Raw genomic sequence first — 24,496 nt, 5'->3', positions numbered from 1 at the left:
CACTCATAGTTTGTTCCAATTCTGTAATCATATCCTATTTATTCGTCGGACCAAATATAGCTTCATCCGACGACAAATCGTCAAAAACGAAACGAACCACAATAATGCTTGTGACGGTGTCCATTAGTTTCGCGGTGCTAACCATGCCATCAACTGTAGTCATTTTTCTGCCAGTTACCAACTCGCATATCAGTTACTTGAACGTCTTTTCGCAACTCCATTCTTGCAATTATGTGGTCAATTTCTACATTTACCTTTTACTCGGTAAAGAAATACGTTCGTTTTTCGTGCGGAAAATTACCTGTATCGGAATTTGCTAATAACCAAATCGAAGTTTGTATCTCAAGAATACATTGATCCCATTCAACTACATAATCAAATAATGCAATTCGCCAAATAGAATTTAGATTATAGCCTTTTGGAACATGCGACATCTGGCGAAAAACGTTAATTTTCCAAAATTTAGTCAAATCCATGGAAATGTGGACGTGAATTCTACTCAAACCATCGGAAATATATCTATTTTTGATTTGCACAATACAATAATCAAAGCTGTAATTGGGTTCGTTGAATCGTGTAATTTGATGTCATTTTGCAGTTTGCATAGGCACGATCTTTCCGCAAATTACTTCCATTAAACGCTTAGTGATTATTGTTTGTAAAATAAATTGTTATTCGCGATAAAATGAATAATGCATTTTTATTGCTATTTCATATATCACGTATATGTACGCCAAATATTACTAGTTCGAATTTCTGACGCCTAGGATTCAATTTCACCCACGATCGTTAAATCGTAAGCGCCCGTTTTATGTTAGAAAATACTAGTGGCGTTTTATGTCAATTTTGAAAAAAAAAAACGTGTAACACCTATAGAAACGAATGTTATGAAGACCCAGCGATCAGTTCAGCCACGGGGATCGTCATATCTAAAAGCGGTTAACTTCACACGTGAAATATCAGAAGAAACATGATTGATAAAACAAGTCGAAACATAATGCGAAACTAAATGCTTTATGTTTGAAGTAATGTCTTCTTTTTACAAAGCCGTAGATGTCGCGGTGCCGTTTAGGGCCCACTAATGGCCATTAAGCGCTTCTGGTCGATCGCTTGTTCTGGAAATATATTTGAATCGGCGTGGTTTTTGGGGTTGATTTATACAGCCGACAGACACGACACGAGGATTATCTCAGTCTGTGGGTGGATGCGTTATAACGGCTGTCGTATCGGTGTCGTATCGGTAGCTATAGCCTAAATGGGGAAATCTGCACGACTGGAGAGAGATGTGTCTTTCATTTAGAAACACAAATATACCATCTAAGATCAGGATGTAAATAGAGATTACAGCATGAAGTAAGAGGTTTGACGATTCGGTAACATAAATATCGAACTTTTATCGTTGAAGTTTTTAGTGGCCGTTAACTTTGCTATCGAAATGGAAAATCCGAGTGAACCGCAAGATACATCTTCCGGACTGTTGCAGTTTATGGACATAGCGTCGTCAAGTATCAAGTTAGTGTTGGATAAACCGACTTCTAGAAAGCGCGTTAATCATCGTAAATATATACAGAGACAAATAAAAACTAAACAAAGCAGCAGTCTGACCAGTAACGGACAAAAATCTGATAAAAAACAACGTGGGCACTCACAGCCGATAGACAAGACCGGGAAAGACCAATCCTCAAACTTTCTTACGTCTGGGGTCCCCACGTCGCCGAATGATTTCATCCCGATTAGCACTCGAAACGACGGGCAACCGTCGCGTAAAATGAGGAAAATAACGAAACCAAATCACCGACGAGCGCAGCAGAAATCACTACAGGACCTGTTCGACCCGCGGACCCTACATGAGAAATGTTGTACCGATAACTCGACTAAAAGTAATTTGCCGTTGCGTGGACGCCCTTTACCGTCGTCATTCTTTACCGAGCCGAGTCAAACTGCGGACGACAGCATGCAGCAGTCGGATACGCAACAGACGGGTTATACAGTGATGCAGTCGAATATACCGGATACTCCGGATACGTGGAATTGTAACAGTGTCGTGCCTCTATTCGGATATTCCAGTCCTCAACACGATTCTCTAGACGCGTTACTGTCGCAACAGGATTTGTCAGATATCCTGTCTCCTGAATGTGTCCCGCGACAAGACCACGCCAGTCCATCTTCTTCGTATCTAACGGAACAATGCCAACTGGAACCTATATCTGACTGGGATATTTTAGATTATATCGTAAATCATTCGGTTATGAACACAGAAGAGATCGCTAATTTCGCTGTAGCTGGTGACTGCCAACAACAAATCTCTCAAAATCAAACATATGATTTCAGAGAAGGCATTTATTCCGATAACTATCCATTAGATCAATAAAAAAATGTGGACGTTTATTTCGCGTTAACGGTGGTAACGTAAAGCATTCCTCTCGACCCGAAGTTATGAACCACTGTTTTTGTAACTCATCCGGATACACGCCTATATCATTGTTATGGTTTAGGAAGTTTACCTTGTTTATCTTTAAAAAAAAAATGATTGCGAATTTATTTTTGAATCTGAATGTAAGAATGATTGGAACTTTTTGCAAATGGCTTAAATCTTTTATCTGATTTACTTCGTAACAAATGGCTTTCTTGATCTTTAATCATATACACGTACTGTGCTAATGGCTTTGTGGTTTACAAAATTCATGAATATGTATATATTCTTATGGCTTAGAAATTACTGTTCCCATGGCTTAATCTTTAAAAATCGGTTAATTGTACTCGTTTAACTCGTGCTTTTGTTTAGGCCCTGTTGTTGTTATTATTATGGACCAAACTGTATGTCTTAGATTATCAGAATTGGCTTTGTCTCAATGGCTTCGAATATTTTATCTAGAATATACATCATATTCACAAGTAATAATTCATTTCGTCGTTCGGTCGTCTCGTCTAGTCTTACAAATGTTTGTCGTTCACATGGCAGCGCGTACTTGAGATTCCATAAAACAAGAATAGAAATACATTTCCACCGGAAGCGAGCTCAGCTCCACATAAAAGATGGTGGCAAAACACAAAAAAAAACCATGTACACACGGGTTTTAAGCCCTCCTCGTCTCCGATCGTAATTCCACATGCGTAGCATATAAAAACGAGAAAAAAACGTTTTTAAGAGTTTATACAGTAGAGATTATATTCATATGGAAAACGTAACAGACATACAAAGACGGAAGATATTCATTTAGGATGAATTAGATGTTTGATGTAAGGCTGCGAATTTCTTCTGGCCATCTGGAAAACAGAAATACAAGTACTAGCATGTATTTTTGGTACTAGTTATGGTCGTCGAGATTAGTTCCAAGCACGGATTGAGTAAGTGATTTATTTTACTTACGTAGATAGGGTCGTTTACGAACAGGAAGCACTTGTAGTACCATTGGCATGGTGTGTTTTTACACAGTTGCAGCCAGGCTACAAACAAAACCGAGGATATATAATGATATACAACCTACCCCGAGCCTCAAGTCTCAGAATTTTGAATCGTATAGTATAATTTTGATTAAAGAATACATAAATGGAAAGATGTTCAACCTCTAAAAGTCAGTTGCTTAACTTACTAATTGTGCCCGCAGTTGAGCACAAAGATCACCGCCTCCTGGAGGCTGACAACTATATCCAGTTACATTACCATGGCTTGTATCTTTGCAGACATTAGTTCCTTGGCAAGGCTGATAGAGAAAATATAAACGATTGGTGGCTTAAAAACATTTCTTTTGAGAATGAAATTAAGCCTTGCTGCAAGATTTGATTTTTTAACAAAGTCGGGACCCGCGGTAAAATTTTGAGATGTCCTGATATAAAGATGCACGCATGAGGGACCCAAGAAAACCTTATTTGGAAGTTTGACTCGCTATAACTTAAAAACGAATAAGATAATTGATAATTGTCAGAAGCATAAAAAAACTACTTACAAATGTCAATACGGATTCAATTATAAAAATAAAAGATAATTAAAAAGAAATAGTTAACACGTGTTTGAAATATGAAAATATGAAGTTCTGAATGAGATGACCAGTGATTTAAACGTTGAATTACGGAGAATCGATCTCAACATCATTAATTATTTCCCTTCTCATCCCGTTTTTGACTTGATCTGTTTTATAAGAACTTGTTCGTTGGTATCGCTATTAATGTACACCATGTACCTTAACTTATATTATTTAACGAAATAAGGTCAACTCTTATATTAAAAAAATGTGAACATCCCCATCAGCGCATATTGCTGAAGTAAATGCATTTTCCAAAACATCATATACATATATAAGATTTTTATATTTTTTAGAATTTTTAAACTTCGATTCAGAATAGCCTGATATGATATTGAAATACGTTATACGAGTGCGTTTCGATGTTTCATGATATGATGATTTTTACTCACATTTGGATCACATGGATCTTGTCCCGCTTCCAATGCTAAAATATGATATTTCGACGACGCAAATGTAAAGGTTTTGAAATTATGATAATGTTTGTTGAATGTCTATGGAATATAATGTTTACTGACCGGCCGTGACGACCAAAAGTACAGCTAGAGCTAGTAATACCAATTTCATGTTTTTCTCAATTCGGTTCCTGAAACTGAGGATGAAAAAATCAGATCAAAGGCAAATCCGCGACAAATCTAAGATGATCTTGGCCGATTTTTACCGGAAACGCCATTTTGAAACAGATTTCTAATGTGGCTGATTCGGACCATATAATTTCTATATGATATAAGACTCAATCTTCAATGAATTTTTGTTTTAACAATTTTTTAGTTTGTTAGTTTTAGCGTGACATTAAATTTTCGTGTTACATAGAATTTGAGTCTCGTACACTTTTAGAACATGGCACCAAACAACCATCACTATCTGATTAGAATAATATTAATTTGAATTGTTGTTTTTTTGTCAATTGAAACGGCTACGATATAACGTAGTTTATATAAATCAATAATATTCCAACTGCTCAATCTATTTTCATTCAATATATTTCCATAGTAAAAAATCAAAAATTCCCTTAAGAAAACAACTTTGAAAAATATTACCTTTCACCTGTGTCGATGCGCACCTCAGAGCAGAAAGTGTTTTGCAGATATGACATCTGCGGTATTTATATACGATTTTCCGATATTTAATTAAGGACCGTCCCAAAATCTCAATCGGAGCACCGTGTTTTTTAACAAACTATTTCACTAAATAGGGCCATTGGCTTAATTATGCTAGGTTGAATCTAGTCGACCCCTCTTCGTTCGCAGCTGTCGGCGTTGATAAAAACGTGTGCAGACACTAAAAATGATCATCGAGGCACGTAACAAGATTCATGTGTGAATTCTTAAAAATGTCTCGGGGATTGGCTGCAGTCGTCTGCGCCTCGCACCTGGTCAGGCTTAAATGTCAGGCGCTTACATCCATATTGACTTTATTCAGCTGATGACAAATCTCAAATATCAAAACGTTTTTTCGGAATTATTTACTCTATATCAGATGAAGTTACAGCGTGACGGCTGCCAAGTTTGTAATTACTTTCATCTACATAATTTTCAAAGGGCTGTGTAAGTAGTCGCCGTGTTCGGCGATCCTGCAAAGAAAATTTTAGCGTGTGATTGGTTTTTTGTCGGGGAGATGCACATTTTTAATGAGCGAAACAATCGAATCACCGATCATCTGTCACCACTAAAAACCCATCTTTCTTTTCGAGTCGCGACGTCAAATTGATAAATTGGCGATTAGACTTATCAATAACGATAAACGATTCGATTTACTAATCCCTTTTCGCTGTCCGACGTCGAACTGGATTTAGCTCGAATCAAATTCAATTTCGTAAAAAACACCCCCCCCCCTTAGAATTCAAACATTCGGAATGCATTCTGGAACGCTCGTGTGCATAAAAGTAAAACGATAAGCTGCTTCACGTTTCACCTTTTCTGTCCAGGGCGGATATAGGGGGTGGATCGAAGAGTGGTCCACTCCATCAAAATTAGAATGTGCAGGTTCTAAAAGAATCTTTTTGCAAAGAAAATTTTGAAAACACTAAAAACAAAAGGGTCAGACGCCTCTTTTTGTCCTTTATGCGCTGACCACCAAAACATTGCACTCTCAAATATGCCCTTTTCAAATTTAAGTATACCCACTCAGATTTTGAGTTCCACTCCCTTCAAAGAATCCTAGATTCGTCTTTGCTGTCGTTGGATTGTTTAAAATGTGATTCTGAGATCCCCAGAAAAGCGATATCTATTTGGCGCCTGCTGGTTGCGATTGTATCAGGAGCCTGGCGAATGTGTCATTTTGGCGAACAGGTGCGAAGATTGATTGATTCAAGGCGAGGCGAGCATTCGATATTTGAGATCGATATCATGGATTTACGATCGGATAAAAAGAACCTTCGTCCGGCCCGCTGAAAATGCTGTACTGGTGTACGCCGTACAGTGGTGCCACCTTACCGGATACAAAAGAAAATGGCTGCGCCCATGATTCTAAAGTTTTAAAACGTTACAAATACATTTTACATGGTATTTTCTGAGCAACCGCGGCGGTATATTCAGAAAAAATAATTGTGCGTTGAGTATTGTAGTGATAAGTGAATCATCGGAATAAAAGTGGGATCTATAAGTGAATGATGGAGGTAAGAGACAACATTTCTTTGAATGAAGTGAAGTAAATTTCTAATTCGATGATTTTGATGTTCGTGACGTATAAAACATTACGGTATTTCGATTTCAGGAGGTTCAAAAACATTCCGTACATACTTTAGTATTTCGTTCATTAAAACGAACTCATGATATGTTTCTTTCGGATCAGGCAAATATACCAGCAACTGACAAACAAAGGTAAAAAATCATCGTCGGCCTAACACTGGAACTAACTTTCATCTAATGTCTATTTCAACCTGACAGGAGAGCATTCCGGGTGGCCTAGCTCGCTCATTTTTGGTAGTACATACCTGATAAAGGTCTTAATAGGACCAGAAAGGACAGACAGTCGACCTAAATCATCATTTTTTAATCCATTTGAAACTGCATTGAAGGATATCCAAAAAGTCTTCACTGAAAGGGGTTAAATGAAGAGAAGTGACTCCATGATTTGAAAGTTTAACAATATGTTTCCATGCCTACATATCAAATTTCAGTTGGTAGGCATGGAGACATATTGTTAAACTTTCAAATCATGGAGTCTCTTTTCTCTCAGGAACACCTCTCAATGCAGATTTTTTGGATATCCTTCAATATAGTTTCAAATGGATTAAATAATGATGATTTAGGTTGACTGGCAATGCATTCTGGTCCTAATAAGACTTTAATCAGGTATGTACTACCACAACTGACTGAGCTAGGCCACCCTGTATGCTCTCAAGTCAGGTTGAAATAGACATTATACGCCACATGTGTAGTGACTAACCTAAAAATATCCTTTATTTAATTTTTGTTTCAGTTTAGAGATGAAGATGAAATGCAAAGCTAAAGACGAATACGGCGCCGTAATGCATATTCCGAAACAGCAGCAACACCTTCAACCAAGACACCCAGAGAATTTAATGTTGACAGCTCCATACGGCTCCGACGAAAACCAGCAGTGGTCTGAAACTAATACATCCATAGCAGGAACCTTCAACTATCCATCGGCACCTGGTATATCATCACAGTGCTCTCAAATATAATTTTATCGTGATTTCAGAGGAAATTTTGTAAATCGATTTATACTTTCAGGAGTTGTACTGGCGAATGGTTCGGCGCAGAATACTGCCCCGCCACCTGGCATGCATATAGCGCATCCCGATCAAACTAGTCGAGTCGGTGCCAGTGTTAAAGATATCCAACAAAACGCGGGAGCGTTAGAGCGCTATGCCCCTCCGTCGAGGGTTTGTTCAATAAAAACTCTCTTATTCTGTAACCATCCTTTTGATAATCGATAAGTCGTTGGTAAAATTTTGTGCTATTCTTTCGCAGATCGCCAGTGATAAGATGAAAACAGCGCTTACTCAACGAAAAGCACCGACGATGCCGAAACCTTCCTGGCATCCACCTTGGAAACTATACCGAGTAAGGTTTTGATTTTAGTATTAAACTGTAGTTATTTCTGAAGTTCAACCGTAACATGTCATTTTTCTTTTCTTTATATTCGTTTTTCTCTCATTTCTAGGGCTGCTTTTTGTATAAACAAGCAGCAGTCCCTTATTTAATATAAAATTTATTTTAAAATGTATTTGCTTATTCATTAATTCAGAAAAATTTTACTTGCAAATTAATCATATCATATAACTGGATAAAATCTGATATGTTGATTATTGATGCGATGTTTTCCAACTTAGGTTATAAGTGGACATCAAGGGTGGGTAAGATGTGCGGCGTTTGAACCCGGTAATGAATGGTTCGCTACTGGATCTGCAGATCGAGTCATTAAGGTAAAACTAAATGCAGATTTTAACATCGATTCAGTGAGTGAAACTGTATTCAGTAAATGATTTTGAAATTTCAGATTTGGGATTTAGCGTCGGGAACGTTGAAGTTATCGCTGACGGGTCACGTGAGTACGGTTCGAGGGTTAGTCGTTAGCCCTCGACACCCATTTTTGTTCTCGTGCGGTGAAGACAAGCAGGTGAAATGCTGGGATTTGGAATATAATAAGGTCAGTATATAGTTTGTCGTCAATACAGAGGGTGGCTACTTAACTGGAAATCAGGGAAAAGACAAGGAATTTTCTTATGTTTAGGAAAGTAAGGGAATTTTGTAAAAAAAAGCTAAAGATCAGGAAATTTGTTTAAGATTGCCATGATGCGTACATGTATAATCAAGCAGTTTCCTTCTATGTCTTATGTATTTGACTGCTTTATCTGGATTGGGTTCTTAGCAGATAAGAGAAAATAACTTTTATGACAGGGAAAAGTGAAAAAAGCAAGTCAAATATAAGTGGCCACCCGGCAATATTGAGGTCGGTTTCAGCATCAGTTTTAGAATTGTTTTCTATGATTTTAGGTGATCAGACATTATCATGGCCATTTGAGCGCGTGTTATTCAATCGATATTCATCCGACTATTGATGTACTGGTTACATGTGGAAGAGATGCTACAGCTCGGGTAATTCATATATCATGTTTGCCATTATCTTTTGTCAATTACTGTACATTTAAATTTTATTGTAAACCTCACCTAACTAAATAAAAAATCAGCTCAGACTTTTGACTCTCAGACAAAAATGAGATAATCTGATTTCCTGATGTATTTTCCGATCCTTGAATCGGACTTCACCACTAAACTTAAGCCTATTTTATTGTCTGGAAGTGTACTGTCTTCTTACTTCTTGGCGAGGACAATTTTGAAATTTCCTTCGGCAACTTCAGACAACCAGAGATAATAAGTTTTCTGACTGTAAATCCATCTTGAATTTTATAACCTAAGCTTGACATCTCGAATTTCATATTTAGGTTTGGGATATGAGAACGAAAGCGTGTATCCATACACTGACAGGTCATCAAAATACGGTGGCGCAAGTAAAATGTCAGGCTGCAGAACCTCAGATTATAACCGGTAGTCACGATAGTACGATACGTCTGTGGGATCTCGTGGCCGGGCGGTCGAAAGTCACATTGACGAATCACAAGAAAAGTGTGCGCGCTCTGGCTTTACATCCAACACAGTAAGTAGAATAAGACTACATTCTAAAAAAACTGAACTGGAATCAATTTATTGGTTATTACAAACCTTGAATTTCATCCCAAATAGGACATTAGTATATCATGCAAGAAACAAACCTTCTATCACAGATCACAATCACGGATTATACTTTATCTTTTAGATACACATTTGCGTCTGCATCGCCGGATAATATCAAGCAATGGAAATTCCCCGATGGAAATTTCCTACAGAATTTAACCGGCCACAATTCGATTTTGAATGGATTGGCCTTGAATTCGGATAACGTCCTCGTATCAGGAGGTAGACTAATCGATTGTTCACACGTGTTTATGGAGTGAATTTCTCAGCGGCTCTTGCTCCAATTTGATTATTGATTTTATTTTTGCAGCTGATAACGGTGGTTTGTATTTCTGGGACTGGAAATCGGGTTATAATTTCCAACGAATGACGACGAGCGCTCAGCCCGGTTCGATCGATTCGGAGAGCGGAATATTTTCGTGTACTTTCGATAACAGCGGATCGCGGTTAGTGACGTGTGAGGCCGATAAAACAATCAAAATTTATAAAGAGGACGACACAGCGGTAAGTATTGCGATGCTCATCGGATCAATGTCGAGACAAGTAAAAATACAGGAAATCCTCGAATTCAGGATCCATAGGAAGTCTCAAAGTGTTTACTTATGAAAATATTTAGTAAGGCTCTTAAAAAATGCTAAGGCTAAACAAAAATGACACCCTGGGCCCAGTTCCACAGTTCTGAGTTAAGATTTGACTCAGAGTTAACTCATTGAAAATGAAAACTAACATTACCTCAGAATTAACTCTAACTCACAACTGTAGAACTGGGTCCTGATTCTCCTAATCAGCTGGGTCACTTTGGTAAACCGCAATTAAATTTATGATATCAGTTCGTGTTAGCTTGAGGGAGAATTTTGACTAGTTCCGTGTCATAATAGACATTTCGTTCATGGAAAGATCCTCGCCTTGGACTTATACTGGATTCACTGTATCCGATTCAAATATCTTAAATTTCGAATTTTTATTTGCAGACTGAAGAAACTCATCCTATTCATTGGAAACCAGAAATTTTACGAAAGAAACGCTACTGAACATAGAACTTTTACAGAGGCTGAACATTTTATGTACGTTGAACATTTTCACTTCCATCTGTTCGTAAGGAATGCATTTCGCGAAAAAAAAAATGACCACATATGGAAATTTTTGTATCAAATTTCGCAATTTTATTTGTTCATGAAAAATCGAATAATAAAACAATGTATAGGCATTTGTGTACTAAGCGGATCTTTTTATATAATCATCTGTTCAACGGGAACTAAGCTAAAAGATTTTTGTATTGTAAATAAAGTACATTCTGATGCATATCGTATTTCACAATTTGATTTGTTCATGAAAAATCGAAAAATAAAGCAATTCAGACACGTATGTACTTTCTAACAAATGTTTTTATTCGTTATTTCATTTCTATGGATATTATATAAAGTATAAATGATCTAGGTAGTATAATATACAGGTTTTTATTTTACACTGTAGTCTTTCGAGCAGACTCATTAAATTCACTTGAATTCGATGACACTTCCTAATCCTCTCTTCTCTCATCATTTACAGCAGGCAGTTCTTACTATCTATTGCACACAAGTCTTACAATAACGGAGATTTCTCGTTCAAATCGGTTTAAATGTTTGAATGGCGTATTTGCGATTTAGTTCGGCTAGTATGATAGAATACTGCAATGCTTTCTCCGCGGATAAATTACTGTACGTTTCTTCATTCTGATTCGCCGTCACTTTTTCTGAAAATCGAAGTAATGAGAAAATAATCACGCATAATTCTCCCGTATAGATGCTACACCGGCATTTAGGGGTGTCGTTGTAACAGGGTTCACAGGATTAATTTATTTGTACCAACCTGCTTCATCTCTAGCTCTCGCTAGTGCACATTTCATTTGTCTTTTCGTCCGTTGATGTTGAATTCCCGATGTCTCTGAAGTCGCCGAGTTCGACGACGAACTTACCGATGGATTGATCGGATTTTTACGAGGTCGACCTACCGGTCGTCTGTCCGTACTACCGGCCCCGGTCACGTTTTCTCTGACCTTTTTTCGGATTTGTTTCAGTCGGGCGGGAATGCTCGCCTGATATTGCGCCGTGACTTTCCGAACTCTTACCAAACGTTTCTTTCGTTCGCTGATATTTGTGGGTGGCCGGAATCTGGTTTTACCTTTAAAAGATCGGCAAGAAACTAGCAGTTTTTGAAATTTTCTAATTAAGATCCAGCAAGTTTGATGTTAATTAACTTACCCTTATCATCAATAGCTAATTTTGATCGCACTTGGAATTTATGACCGCATTTACACGACTTACAAGCAACTGGAATCTAATAAACAGAAACAAATTAATCAAATCTAAATGTGACAAAACATCACCTAGAAATAAAATAATTGATCATTCTTCCCCTAGGAAATAAAATATCCATCATCGACCGATCAGTGAAAAATAAATATATCGGTGATTTTCGCTAATTAGTACAATCAATATATCGACTTTAAATTTAATTTCAACTTTAATATATTGATAAAATAACCTCATGATCTGAAAATATCATTAAATTTCTTTAACAATGAATACAAATACCTTGTTGTGGCATTTTGGACACCTTTTATGCGTCATTTCGCGTGAAACGAACGAGCTCCGTAACTGTAAAGGTAGCGACCGCTTTCTACTGGGATGCTACTTCGCGCACTTTGCAGACCAAATCGAAAACCAGAATACGCTTATTTACAACACGAAACGACGATATTTACCTCAAACAAAGCTCAAATAAAATTGAAGCCTTCACAAAGAACAATACAGTTTAAAAAGCATCTTTATTTTACAAGATTGCATAAAATGAAAAATATTACATAGCATGTATATACCCCTTAACAAAATTGCAATCGACATCATAGGCCTTTAAAAATTTCCTATTGATATATTTTCATTATGGAACGCCATGGATGGACTTTTACTTTGGTAGATTAATATTTTCCAAGCAAAATGTTCATATAAGTCACAAAAACATAAGTTTTAAAGTAATTCTGCAATGAAGACCACACATTTTATCCTTAAATGTTTTCTAAATTCATCTCCTTTGATGTGTATAAGACATTTAATACATCTATACATTTTCTATAGGCCTACCAGGTACGGTAAAAAGATCGAAACTATGAAATGGAAACTAACTAGACTCAAAGATTTAGAGTCTAGAACTCATCCACTTGGTTATATTCATTTGTCTAAGTTGCCCACATAGACATTCATTCATAATTACATATACAAAATAAACAGCTTAACAATTATAAACACGCTCTGTAATAATATCTCATGTGTTTGAACGAGAAAACCCGGTTAAACAGGTCTTCTATAGAATATAGAGACATTTCTAAACTAGCACACTATACACATATACTGAGTCTTACTACATAGTTCACTACTATCTATAGACTTGTTCTAGAAATAGTATAGCGGAACCTTGTTGTAATGACCTTGGATATAGCGATTCATTGGTTATCACTAACCTAGAATTTCATTCGAAATAGGAAAATTTTAATAATTTCATCCTGGATATAACCAACTATTGATTATATTAACGAACAGATTTTCCGGTCCCCTGAAGTTCCAAAGGTTCCACTGTATCTAATATACATTTCGTATAAATCGTCTTTTAAGTAATCTTAACATTCAATAAAACAGCACTAATTTGAACACAAACGATTATTATAATCTCTGATGTATATCACAGAGGTCTGTGGCGCGTGTAATGGATATGTTATTTAGTGTATCACAGACAGAGGTCAGAACTGGAGAAAATCAACATACACATGGACGGTTAATGAATTCACAGCAGAAATTAATTCCTATCATCAGATCTCAGTTTTCAGTTGAAAATACCAGCAGAATCATCTCATTCGTTATCTGAAAACATAAACATGAATACATTGCGTATATTTCATTAATATTCCCCAACCCTCTGTTCTCAAAAAGAGGATGATGATAATATGCAACATACCTTCGGTATAAGCTCCATCAGCGATTACAAGACGTAATATTTTATCATAAAGATGGTTTTGATCTCCTAATATTTTAGTAACTACTTTACTACAATCTTCTATACTCTCGTCTTCATCTTCGTGAATCGCCTGAAATATACAAGTCAAACAAAAACCAATTACATTTTAATACAAAAATTTCAAATTCACTGTAGCACTGTACAATAGATTTTGCCTCCATTCGAACCGGCAGAATAACTAAAAGTTTTTCTGTCCCTACTGTTTGTCAATGTTGAAAAATCCGAAAATCAATACCAGTATAGATTGTCTACATCGGTAAAATTTGTATCTTTACAAATACTTTTCACTTAATCACTGTAAGTTCCAAAGAAATTTGTTGATTGAAGCACTATTGCAATACTGCGATGTACAGTAGTAAGCCAACGTATACCTGAACTGCTTTATAGGCCTCTATAAATCGATCGAATCCTAATTGCTCTTCGAGATTAGCTCGTGTTTCCTCGAGACGCGAAAACACTTCATCTCTTGTCGCTCCATGTTCTTCATTATTGTCATCGTCGTAATCTGACGAATCTGAAATCAATCAAATTCATTTTTGACAACTTCACAACATACCTCAGAGTAATGCGAGAATCTTATGTTAATACAGGTAGTTTATTTTCACCTGATTGCCACTCTTCCTTCCCTGGAATGATAGTTTGACCAATCACAATATCATCCTCATTCATATCCTCATCGATTTCTTCATCTTCATTATCACCATCTTCTAAACTAGCATCTTCATTTTCATCTTTTGTTATACTGTCATTGGTTTCTCCACTTGTATCCATATCTGAAATTGTGACGTAAGATCAATTATGTAGTGAAATTACAACTAGGACAAGGGATTATGAAAAAAATTACCAGTTTTGTGAAGGATATTTTCCATCGATTCCATCACAGTTAAGAGATCATCATCTTCATCATCATCATTGTCATCATCATCATCATCATCATCATCGCTGTAAAATAAAACAACTACAGTTATTGACCGAGCACATAAATTTACTTGGCGAAAAGTGGTTCTAGCTTTCATACAAAAATCTGTCTCCATCTCCAAAGTTTGTATCATCATTAATTTCATCATCATCGTCATCATCAACATAATCTTCTTCAATGTCGTCTACATCGAGGTCCAAAGATTGCTAGCAGAACAAGCAAAAAATTAATTTAATCCCAAGAAGATGCCCCATTCACTATAATCATCATTCTCATGTTTCTCACCTTCGAATCATCCATTATGGCTAAATCTAAACTCTGACTTATCGGAGTTTTCTCTGGACTTTTCGCTGGACTTTCAATTGTCTTGAAAAGTTTGGATAAGTCCGGCATCGAACATGTACGCAGTAACTGAAATACAATTACAGGAATAGTATACATATCCCATCATAAATGACCAAAGCAATTTGTGTATCAGAACACTAATAGTATCCATGATAACGTAGGAGAAATGATGGTCATATACATGTATTTCTGAGTGTGTTCATTGCACTGATAGTATATGAAATATCACCACAAAAATAGAAGATCTGTATATTTGCAAACTTACACTAGCTTGTGCGCAGTCAAACTGTCCAGTAGTTAGTCCCAAATTTATCTGTGATCTAGGTCGATTCTCATCTTCATCCTCATCCAATTCAACTTTATCCATTAAACTCGCTGAAACCTCTTCGGATTTCTGACTAGACTCTTCTTGTTTTGTCGCCATGTTTGATTCTTCTGGTTTTGATTCATCAGGCTTTGATTCTTCAGGTTTTTGTTCAGGTGCATCTGGTTTTTCTGTAGAATGAATGAACATACAAGAATGAACACATAATGGAATGAAATTCAACAGTAATAAAGTACAAGATATTGATAAAATAATAAGGATAATATCTCATTGTGACTAATGAATAAAAGAGAGTGAGCTTAATTTTGCAGCTAATAAAACGCACTGGATCACAAAATCAAGTAAATAACAATATCAAATAAAGCAGACAAGAGAAAATTAACGGCAAAGCAGATGTCAGGTTGTGTTCAATTTTACATTTTTTACCTTTCAGCCAAGCATCAGTGATTGGTTGTGCAGGAGGTTTATCGCAAGTAATGACAGAAGGTTGAGGAGATATGTCTATGACCTCTAAATTTTCGTCATTTGAAGGTAGCACAGCGGAAGGAGGTGAAGAGGTTACAGTAAGCGTTGGAAGCTTTATAGTTTTACTACAAACTACAGAACCTTGTTTCTCAGCTCCGACCTCCAATTTATCTTTTTCAGAGGAATTGTCAGAACATTTCTCTTCTTCCTCTGAGACTTCCTCTGTCTTTGAGGGCTTCTCTTCAGAAGGCTTCTCTTTCTCTGAGAGCTTCTCTTCTGAATCTTTATTTTCAGCGATTTCTTCGGATTTCTTATCTAAAACTTGGGTCTTTGATGTCATATCTTTTTCTATAACCTGAGTTTTGCTATTCATACTCATAGCTTCAGCCGATGGTGCGTTGGTGACAGAAGGAGGTGTATCAGTGGGTACATCTGAATTACCTTCAGGTGAAAGAAGAAAGGAAAACCATGCAACTACCGATTACAACATCTATTTCACACTTAGAAAAATAATCAGACCAATGGAGACATAGTAAACCGTTTCAGAAACATTCCACATGAGCGTCATACTTGTAGACCAAAGAGTAGACCTTCTATATTCCAGGACATGCCAGTAAACAAAGTTGTAAGCAAAATTTTGCTGATTTTAATGTACGCGATCTTAAGGGTTATGTCAAAGGTGAAGCGATCAATTTTTGACCCCCCACACAGCGATATGCAAGCTTGCATATGTGCTTAATGAATGATCCCTTAGATGATATTAAGATATATTCTAATGGTACAGGTAAATAGGATGAACATTTAGTTTTTCATGATGAAGTATCAGATATGTCTCAAATGGCCTGGGTTGGTGAATCAATAGGGGACTCACTTGTATCAACAGAAGGTTTATCAATTATAACAGTACCAGATCTAACTGGTGGTGCCGGGGGTGTTGTTTCTTCTTCGATATCGATTGTAAATGCTACATTTTGTTTCCGATTACCTGTGTGCAAAATTCAACAACGTCAAACAATCAAAATACATGTTACAGGGTTATTAAAAACTCAGTACCAGAGTTAGATTCTTAAGTGCTGGGCCCCGTTCCACAGTTCTGAGTTAAGATTTGACTCATCGAAAATGAACTAATTTGAACTCAGAGTTAACACTAACAACTGTGGAACTAGGTCCTGCAGTGTTATCACAGAAAACTTAACATTCTAACATTAAAATTATTCCAAAAGTGCCACAATTATGGAAATGCTACATGCAATATCAAAATACTAGTCTTTATGAATTTTAGGGAATATTCATTAAATTCTATCTTTTGATAATCAATATTGTAACATCGGGTTAAGTGCACGAAACAACTGTAGAATGCTTTCACTTTACCTTTGGTGGGACTTTCCTTCTCATCTTCAGGCATTGTTATTGTTGTACTGTCAACGATAACGCTCGCTTTCTCTAAAGCGACGAGTACAGTTTTAGGAGCTCCGCCCCACTGTTTACGACTCGACCCTGGTGGATCAGCGGCCTCTTCCGCTGGCGTCTTTTCTGGAGTCGCAACAACCGCATGTTTTATTACTACATCGTGAGAGCTGGTGGCTAGAAATAGATACATTCGAAATACACGTATATCAACAGTAGAATGAAAGCCTCATAAACGTTGCATAGTTCTGGATCCTTCATAACCATACATTGCACTTAAAAATGTACTGATATATTTGCATGTATGGCTTTTTATGAAAGATAAATACACTTTACAACATCTTTATAAATACATTACTATTAAGAATTAGTCATCTAATTCTCATACCTTCCATAGCTGATGATGTAACTTCAAGAGGAAGATTGGCAAATAATGGTTTACCATCGCCCGCACCTACACCCCATTTAGGCCGTTCTTTGGCTGGGTCCATTTCTACAGCTGCGCCCCACTTCGGTCTTTCTTTAACCGGTGGCTGAAAATACAATCATGCCTTACGTGAGTGAAATGAATCGGTCTAGCATTAACATACACGGTAACTGACTGCGTTCCGCTAACTAACTAACCTTTTCATTAATACGTTTAAGAATCTCTTCTTTCTTCTTCTGAACGGCAGTTCTATGAATGAATAATACAAATTGAGTAATGCAGTCCGTATACAAAGCTCAAAACCCCAAACACAATTCCATAAAACATATAAACGTACTTCTCTCGTTCTAATTTTTCCGGTTCGGTTTTTTGTTCGTCGTCGACTGAGACACCGATCGCTTTCATTACATTCGTCATTGGTATAACAGGGGCAGGAGAAGACACAGGTACCGCTCTGAAATGGCAGCGAAGAATTATCACATATACAAATCCAAGAAATCACAAGTAATGAGTAATGTTTATATATGGCCTACCGATGCGCTGGGACTCTGTTATCACGATTGAACTGTTTCTGCTGCTGTTGTTGTTCTTTCTCTTTCTCATAGGCATCTTTCCTCTTTTGTTCAAGTTGTTCCTTTAGTTTTTTAGCTCTTTCATCCGCTTGCGCCTAAAACACCAGTAAGCAGAAAGCAAAGTTATTAAGTGACACAATCATGGTGTAATATTGAACTTTATCACATATATGAAAGACTTGATTTGGCAGTTTTATAGATGAATTTTACCTTCAACGCCTCAATTTTCTTCTTTCGTATTTCAGCATCATTTGCAGATATATCCTGAATTGAAATAATCATGTTCGGGTAAACATCATTCAAAGTAAAATGTTCGAATGAAAACAGTCTTAAACACATACCCCTGCTCCATCATTTCTAACAACACGTCTCTCTTGCAAATTCTGTTGTCTGATTTGACCGAGACGTTTCAGATATTCCTGGAAAACATCGAAGCATTGTTCAGTTTTCTGGCTTTTTTCTTACAATCATTTTTTAACATAAACCTACGTACCTCCTCTTGTCTATTCTGCGCAGATGGTGCACGATTTGGAAGTCTGTTACCGTCTCCGGCCGCTTGGGCGGAAGTTGGTCGCGAATAGGGCTAAAATATTGAATACATTTTAACAAGCATTAGTTTCATAAAACCTGTTGGAACTTGGGGCTACCTGCTCAACAACCAGCCACCTCATGGGACACGCCAAATGGCTCAATAACCACTACCTGATGGTAAATACAACCTTGATCAAACTCACCTCCTGACAATAGACAAGAGTTAGGGCGAATATAAACGCTTACAAACAGTAACCAAGTCATTAAGATTATCTGTACGGTACTTACACCATGTAATATTTCAGCTTGTGCTCTTTTCTTATTCGCAGCTGCTTCTTTCTTACGACTGATGAATTCATTAACGACACGTGCTCTTTCCGCAGCCTGCGCTCCTCGATAAGCTGCATTACGGCCTGCTTGCCGGCTAAAATAACCAAATCAAACATTTACCGATTTATACTTATCTATTTGACCTGATTCCTAAAGGCAAGGCTTACCTCTCAATCTCTCTTTTTGCAGCTGCTGGAGCTAGGACTGGGGATGGAGCATTGCGTACTGGAGCTTGGTTCATCGCACGACCAACTACAAAATACCAAATAATATTATCCAAGATGTACATGCATAAAACAATATGTGAACCATATAATAAAGTCAACTTTAATAATTACCCATGTCATTTTGTAGTTTATCGAGGTAGGCGTGATATTGTTCGTACTTTCCACGATCTTGCTGAGGCGCAGGAACGTTCATCATCATCTACAAATGATTAGACAATAAAACAGCGGCACAAGAACTGTATCGGAATTCACCGACTGTGAGGATTCATTCCAGTTTATAACGAAATAAAGCAAAATCGAAAGCAACTCAATGAGAATCAAGCGATAGAAATAAAGTAGACAGAAAAAGCTGAGGCTAGTAGTTGCAGTGGTATACATCAGACTGATGAAGAAGGCAGTGATAGTGATTACGGTATGTACTCACTTTAGGTGGTAAAGGAGCTGGTTTTACGTCATGCTGAGGTTCTGGGGTTTTCTTCTAAAAATCAGACAGAAAACCCCGTATTACACATTCACTGAACCAAATACCCGAATTATGATTCTTATAATGAGATCAAGGTTTGAACAATATTTTTCCATATTTATCAATATCTAAACATGTATGAATAACGTACCCCGTCTTCATTTGAACTATTTAGTGAATCGATACAGTTTTTCCAACCCTCTTCACGAGCTTTGTTTAAACGACTCAACTGTAAGATATAGATCATACACAACACACTGCAAATCACACTTTTAGCTCGACAGTAGATATCCCTTATTTTGGGTGCTCAGACGCAGCTTAATCGAGAAAGATGGAGTGAACTGTACACTAACATTGATAGTAGTGATAGTAGTGGTGATAGTGATAGTAATTCAATTTCTATAGTGCCCTTTCCACTGAAACAATGTTCAAAGGCGCTTTCCATTAAATCGGTGTTGTCACCCCTGCCTATAATGCGAACCATGTATCAATCATCTCTCCCTGGGGAGAAGTAACAATTGAGCATCTCCTAAGCGCTCAGGAGTCATCTATCAGACCAGGTACCAACTTAGTCCTGGGTGTAGAGAAGGATAAGTGGAAACTACGGTAATGTACGCGGGTTCGAACTCACGGTTTGGCTTTCCAGAGTCAAACGCTTTAACCCCTCACCCACACCACTCCTTCATTGGTATTGAATATTTGTCAGTTTTATTTGAACTGGTCATGTGAATTCAAGCTTCACTGATGTTTTGCGTTCAACAAACTCTTTTAAGTGTTGAATTCCCCATGAATACCAAGTTCCCTAACTGCCATTACTTTTGATTCCGCGCAAGACTTCAAATTGTCGAATGGAAAATGAAATGAAAGCAAAGAAGAAACTTAATGTTCGATTTTTCATGGAAATTAAACATCGAAAATGAAATAAGCAAACAAAGCATATAAAAAGCACAAATAATATTGATTAAACCCTATTTGAACACAATCATTTTCAATGTTTCTTTATATTGTGAGAAAGCGTGAATTTTACATCCAGACTTTGCACGATGAAACAAATACTAACCCTCTGTTTCTCGACGAGTTCGCGGTGTTGTCGCGCGTAGTTCTGTTCCTGTTTTCTTGCTGCTTCGCGGCGCTTTTTCTCTCGTTCCTGTAATTCCTGGCGTTTCTTCGCGAGAGCTTCCTGCGAGCTTCCGGCCTGTCCGCCGGCCGAGACAGGACGCTGTTTGTAATCGGCAGATTTTCGCGGAGTTTCTTTCGATTGTCGGGCAGAACTAGGGGCGTAAACGTTGGCCGGATTATACCGACCTGCAGCAGGTCGGTTGTTCGACTTTTTCACTTCGTTCGGCTTTTTGGCACCACCACCTGTAAGACAAAATAGTGACGTATTTTCATAGCCATGGCTGAGAATTCAAAAACAATTTTCTAAACATTAAATCAATGTTTGAATGATTTGCTGTTTATAAAACAATGGGCCTAAAAGAATAAAAGCACAAAATTTCACATATTCTTGGAAATGTTCAGAATCTTTCCCATCAATTTCACCCTGCTGGTCATATTCATAGATATCTTTTCTCGAAGAACGATTGAATACGAGATGTACCTGCTTGAGATCGAGCCGATGAAGGACGTGATGCAGCAGATGCAGGACGCGAGACAGCGGATGCTGGACGGACAGGTGCAGCGGCTGGTTTAGGCAGCGGTCGAGCTGGTAACGCTCTCAAATCTTTCGCGACTTTCTGTCCATGCATCACCGTATGACTGAATTCATCCGAACGTTTCTATAAAATCCCAGAAACAACATTAATAACTGAATATAACGACTGAACTGAAGATAGAACAAACTCTCGGCGAACTTACCGTTTCGGTTAAAAATTTGGCGATTTTCTTTTGGATGAAATTTTTGCGCAGGATGGAATTAACAGACGGACGATCGCGAGGGTTCCGTTTGAACAATGCAGCTATCAAATTTCTGAGATCATAAGAATATCTCGGCGAAACTGGGGGGTACGAGCCCCTGATGATTTTCAGCACCAGATTCTTCATGTTACCAGCTTCAAACTGTAAAGAAAAATATGTAGAAAATATCACAAATGATCGAAGATATCTACTCTTGATTTCATTAAAAAAATGCAACAGAAAATTACTTACTGCATGTTTCAGTGTAGTTAATTCATAAAGAACACATCCTAATGACCAAACATCACTGAAAATGATAAGTAGTAAAATTGTCACTCGGTACATATCAAAATGTTTAAGTTAAGTTAAGCAATTGCAGAAGGGACAAACCTTTTATTATTGTAAGGTTGATTTTCAACGATCTCTGGTGATAGATAGTAAGGAGTTCCTATACAAGTCCTAGCTAATTCAACAGTGCTACAAATGGAACGATATATTGATTAATGTATATATGCAGAGGCAGATCCAAGGGGAGGGTGCACACCCCTCCTTAAAATTGTCAAGTTTCCCTGAAATATCGAACTGATACCTAAAAAATTTCAATTTCATAAACTTGTTCACTGTATTTCCACGAAATGAGTTCAATGTTTTCTGATTAGCTTTCTTTTGGGGTGATCTTTTTATTAATTGATGCCTCAATTTTGGGGGTGCGCCTCTCCCTGAATCAGACCCTAGATCCACCCTTGATATTATATATTGACTACAGTGACCTTAGGGATGGGTTTTCTTGTTCAAAATGATAAAGCTGCCAATAGAATACATACCTATTCAACACTTTAGCGATACCGAAATCTCCGAGCTTTATAACTCCTCTTTTGGTGGAAAAAATATTCTATGAAAATAAAACCGAAACTCAGAATAAGATTCTGAAAGAGAGAAATTTTTAACAAGATCGCGGAACACTTTACCAGATGACATTGACTTGATAAGATATTAAATTTGAAAATTCATGGCTGTTTCGCAAGTCTTTCTAGGAGGGAGCGCTTTGAGCATGTCATATCACGTGGAAAGGTACTTTACAAATTGCTCAAACTATTATTTTAAAATAGTAACATAGGTTCGACTCAGCATGAACAGTGTTACCTGAGATTTTATATCTCTGTGTAAAATCTTTCGATCGTGGATGTGCTTCATCGCGAGACATATTTGAACGAACCAATCCAAAACCTGAAATAAACTCCCAGAAATTCAGTTCGAACTCCACTGATAAACAACTTAAACGACCTTTCAAGTGATGATTTACCTGATCTTCATTGAATAGCATTCCTCTTTGTGAATTAATCTTCGAGTACAAATCTCCTCCATCGCAATAATCCATACAAATATACAAACTGCCAATTTCTAAAAAAACAATACCACCAAATTATTATCAATAATCACTAGACATGTAGACTCCTATGTCCCTTTGAAAGCACTCAGATGACAGATTTTTACAGCCAAATTTCCAGAGGAGGAAAAAAATTACATATTATTGACCTATATCATCAGACAAAATATCTCAGGGGGGAAAATTTGATGAAAATGTGTAAAAAAACCAAACAGAATATGTATAATGCATATAAAGTTTGCTACGATTGATCAGATTTGTCTGTAATAAATGATACTCTTTTCCAGTGACAATGCATATCTAGCACGCAGGCCTCAGGCTAACATATTTCTTCAACCTCTTTAACTTGGATGACAGATTCAAAACACCCACATTTCCAGGGTAGGAGGGAAAGAAACTTTTTTTCATTTATTCAAAAATTTTCATCGGCGGATATATGATGCAAGTTTAATAATAGAAATGAAGGCCTTAGCGTATTATAATAGTTAATGTACCTTCAAATGATTCTCTATAGGCAACTATATTAGGATGTTTCATCTGAGCTAAAACTGCCACCTCTTTCCTGGCCTCTTCTCTTTCTTTTCTTTGCATCTGAAAAAGAAACACGAAAGTATAAGTTGCCATCATTTGCTTCGAATTATCTGAAATTACTTGCTTGGTTTACAGTTAACTTCAGAAGAGTCATACTACCAGATATGAATTGACGAATGAATTCAAAAATCATAATCTGGTACTGGTAGACAAATCTTAAGTTACTTTACTTACCCTAGAAATGTTAATCTCTTTAATGACATATTGCGACCCATCTTTTTTCGATTTCACCAAATACGCTGTTCCGAACGAACCTTCGCCTATTTTCTTTATCTTCTGGTATTTGTCCATGGTTTTGGTAGATCGTCTATTTTTAGAACAACAAAAACAACTGGACGTTATTATTATTGTGCGTTATTATTATTGTGCAACCAAATCAGTGAAAAGATTGCAAAATTTCGTTTAAAATGTCCAATTTTTCACTAACCCGTCGGGCGATAATCTTCAAATTTTGCACATATATTCCTCTTAAATAACTCGATCGATTGATGATCAACTCGATTTCATTAAACAAAGTATACGCGTCAATTAACGTAATTAATTACATTAGACTGGATTTGTTGATGTCACCGTTCGCCATATTGAAATACTTGTCACAAACTCAGTGCAGAGTGAAACACGGAATAGGACTAGATTGTGGAATCCGCCAGTCAAAAAGATACTCCATACGTGAGTACGGAATTCCTGGACTCCAGGAATTCCGTACCTTAAGGAATACTATACCATACCATACGTGACATAATGATAATTAAATATTTGCAATTACAAGGAAGCAATTAGAAAATTACAAAAACCATGGTTGTAACATGAGAAGAGAAAATGAGAAGTAACGTAATTTCA

General features: G+C 37.0%; 5 protein-coding genes across 7 annotated transcripts; 2 read left to right on the top strand and 3 right to left on the bottom strand.

Annotated features, from left to right (window-relative positions):
* The first annotated feature begins 1,435 nt into the window (after positions 1-1,435).
* LOC141906314 (uncharacterized) lies at positions 1,436-2,371 on the top strand. The gene has a single exon (XM_074795561.1). It carries the CDS (start codon positions 1,436-1,438, stop codon positions 2,369-2,371), a length of 936 nt encoding a protein of 311 aa, XP_074651662.1.
* Positions 2,372-3,154: 783 nt separating this feature from the next.
* Positions 3,155-5,118, bottom strand: LOC141906313 (uncharacterized). Its single transcript, XM_074795560.1, has 6 exons — positions 5,063-5,118; positions 4,541-4,608; positions 4,415-4,449; positions 3,594-3,704; positions 3,371-3,447; positions 3,155-3,267 (listed from the first exon to the last, which is right to left on the bottom strand). Exons 1-5 carry the CDS (start codon positions 5,116-5,118, stop codon positions 3,385-3,387), a joined length of 333 nt encoding a protein of 110 aa, XP_074651661.1. The 3' UTR covers positions 3,155-3,267; positions 3,371-3,384.
* A 1,349-nt stretch (positions 5,119-6,467) lies between these two features.
* Positions 6,468-11,090, top strand: LOC141905048 (pleiotropic regulator 1-like). Its single transcript, XM_074793774.1, has 12 exons — positions 6,468-6,639; positions 6,738-6,844; positions 7,446-7,642; positions 7,721-7,872; positions 7,961-8,053; positions 8,323-8,415; positions 8,490-8,639; positions 8,987-9,088; positions 9,436-9,647; positions 9,807-9,946; positions 10,035-10,228; positions 10,696-11,090. Exons 1-12 carry the CDS (start codon positions 6,631-6,633, stop codon positions 10,753-10,755), a joined length of 1,509 nt encoding a protein of 502 aa, XP_074649875.1. The 5' UTR covers positions 6,468-6,630; the 3' UTR covers positions 10,756-11,090.
* Positions 11,091-11,124: 34 nt separating this feature from the next.
* LOC141905049 (uncharacterized) lies at positions 11,125-12,387 on the bottom strand. The gene is made up of 4 exons (XM_074793775.1): positions 12,298-12,387; positions 11,965-12,040; positions 11,573-11,884; positions 11,125-11,456 (listed from the first exon to the last, which is right to left on the bottom strand). The coding sequence occupies exons 1-4, from the start codon at positions 12,331-12,333 to the stop codon at positions 11,329-11,331; spliced, it is 552 nt and encodes a 183-aa protein (XP_074649876.1). The 5' UTR covers positions 12,334-12,387; the 3' UTR covers positions 11,125-11,328.
* A 185-nt stretch (positions 12,388-12,572) lies between these two features.
* Positions 12,573-24,236, bottom strand: LOC141905906 (serine/threonine-protein kinase Nek1-like). 3 transcript variants are annotated; one of them, XM_074794994.1, is made up of 34 exons: positions 24,084-24,236; positions 23,831-23,963; positions 23,560-23,656; positions 22,982-23,079; positions 22,822-22,905; positions 22,503-22,570; positions 22,069-22,155; positions 21,931-21,985; positions 21,640-21,840; positions 21,383-21,560; positions 20,843-21,144; positions 19,934-20,011; positions 19,744-19,797; positions 19,431-19,518; positions 19,260-19,344; positions 19,051-19,186; positions 18,725-18,814; positions 18,573-18,650; positions 18,442-18,495; positions 18,193-18,326; positions 17,997-18,113; positions 17,857-17,908; positions 17,621-17,765; positions 17,197-17,409; positions 16,697-16,810; positions 15,787-16,266; positions 15,301-15,530; positions 14,976-15,101; positions 14,790-14,896; positions 14,616-14,713; positions 14,377-14,544; positions 14,143-14,285; positions 13,712-13,841; positions 12,573-13,617 (listed from the first exon to the last, which is right to left on the bottom strand). In XM_074794994.1, the coding sequence occupies exons 2-34, from the start codon at positions 23,945-23,947 to the stop codon at positions 13,607-13,609; spliced, it is 4,218 nt and encodes a 1,405-aa protein (XP_074651095.1). In that variant the 5' UTR covers positions 23,948-23,963; positions 24,084-24,236; the 3' UTR covers positions 12,573-13,606. The 3 variants fall into 3 exon arrangements, with proteins under 3 accessions (XP_074651095.1, XP_074651097.1, XP_074651096.1); XM_074794996.1 differs by having other exon boundaries at positions 15,967-16,266; XM_074794995.1 differs by lacking the exons at positions 19,744-19,797; positions 19,934-20,011.
* Positions 24,237-24,496: the final 260 nt, after the last annotated feature.

This window comes from Tubulanus polymorphus, chromosome 5, assembly GCF_964204645.1.
Source record: "Tubulanus polymorphus chromosome 5, tnTubPoly1.2, whole genome shotgun sequence".
In the NCBI taxonomy this organism is placed as follows: Eukaryota; Metazoa; Nemertea; class Palaeonemertea; order Tubulaniformes; family Tubulanidae; genus Tubulanus; species Tubulanus polymorphus.
The sequence above is the reverse complement of the archived record's forward strand: the minus strand, read 5'-3'. Positions and strand labels throughout refer to the sequence as shown.

Bases quoted from the DNA above. Each gene is read 5' to 3' on its own strand.
- LOC141905049 (XM_074793775.1), bottom strand. From the start codon at position 12,333: ATGACGCATAAAAGGTGTCCAAAATGCCACAACAAG. The intron at 11,885-11,964 runs GTAAGTTAATTA...GATCTTTTAAAG, and splicing joins ATTAGCTATTGATGATAAGG to GTAAAACCAGATTCCGGCCA. The intron at 11,457-11,572 runs GTTGGTACAAAT...TTCGATTTTCAG, and splicing joins GAGAGCTAGAGATGAAGCAG to AAAAAGTGACGGCGAATCAG.
- LOC141905906 (XM_074794994.1), bottom strand. From the start codon at position 23,947: ATGGACAAATACCAGAAGATAAAGAAAATAGGCGAAGGTTCGTTCGGA. The intron at 19,798-19,933 runs GTACGTTATTCA...TCTGATTTTTAG, and splicing joins ATAGTTCAAATGAAGACGGG to AAGAAAACCCCAGAACCTCA. The intron at 18,496-18,572 runs GTATGTGTTTAA...ATTTCAATTCAG, and splicing joins TTAGAAATGATGGAGCAGGG to GATATATCTGCAAATGATGC.
- LOC141906314 (XM_074795561.1), top strand. From the start codon at position 1,436: ATGGAAAATCCGAGTGAACCGCAAGATACATCTTCCGGACTGTTGCAG.
- LOC141906313 (XM_074795560.1), bottom strand. From the start codon at position 5,118: ATGTCATATCTGCAAAACACTTTCTGCTCTGAGGTGCGCATCGACACA. The intron at 4,609-5,062 runs GTAATATTTTTC...CCTCAGTTTCAG, and splicing joins CGCATCGACACAGGTGAAAG to GAACCGAATTGAGAAAAACA. The intron at 4,450-4,540 runs GTCAGTAAACAT...ATCATATTTTAG, and splicing joins ACTTTTGGTCGTCACGGCCG to CATTGGAAGCGGGACAAGAT.
- LOC141905048 (XM_074793774.1), top strand. The intron at 7,643-7,720 runs GTATATCATCAC...TTATACTTTCAG, and splicing joins CAACTATCCATCGGCACCTG to GAGTTGTACTGGCGAATGGT. The intron at 9,089-9,435 runs GTAATTCATATA...TTTCATATTTAG, and splicing joins GAAGAGATGCTACAGCTCGG to GTTTGGGATATGAGAACGAA.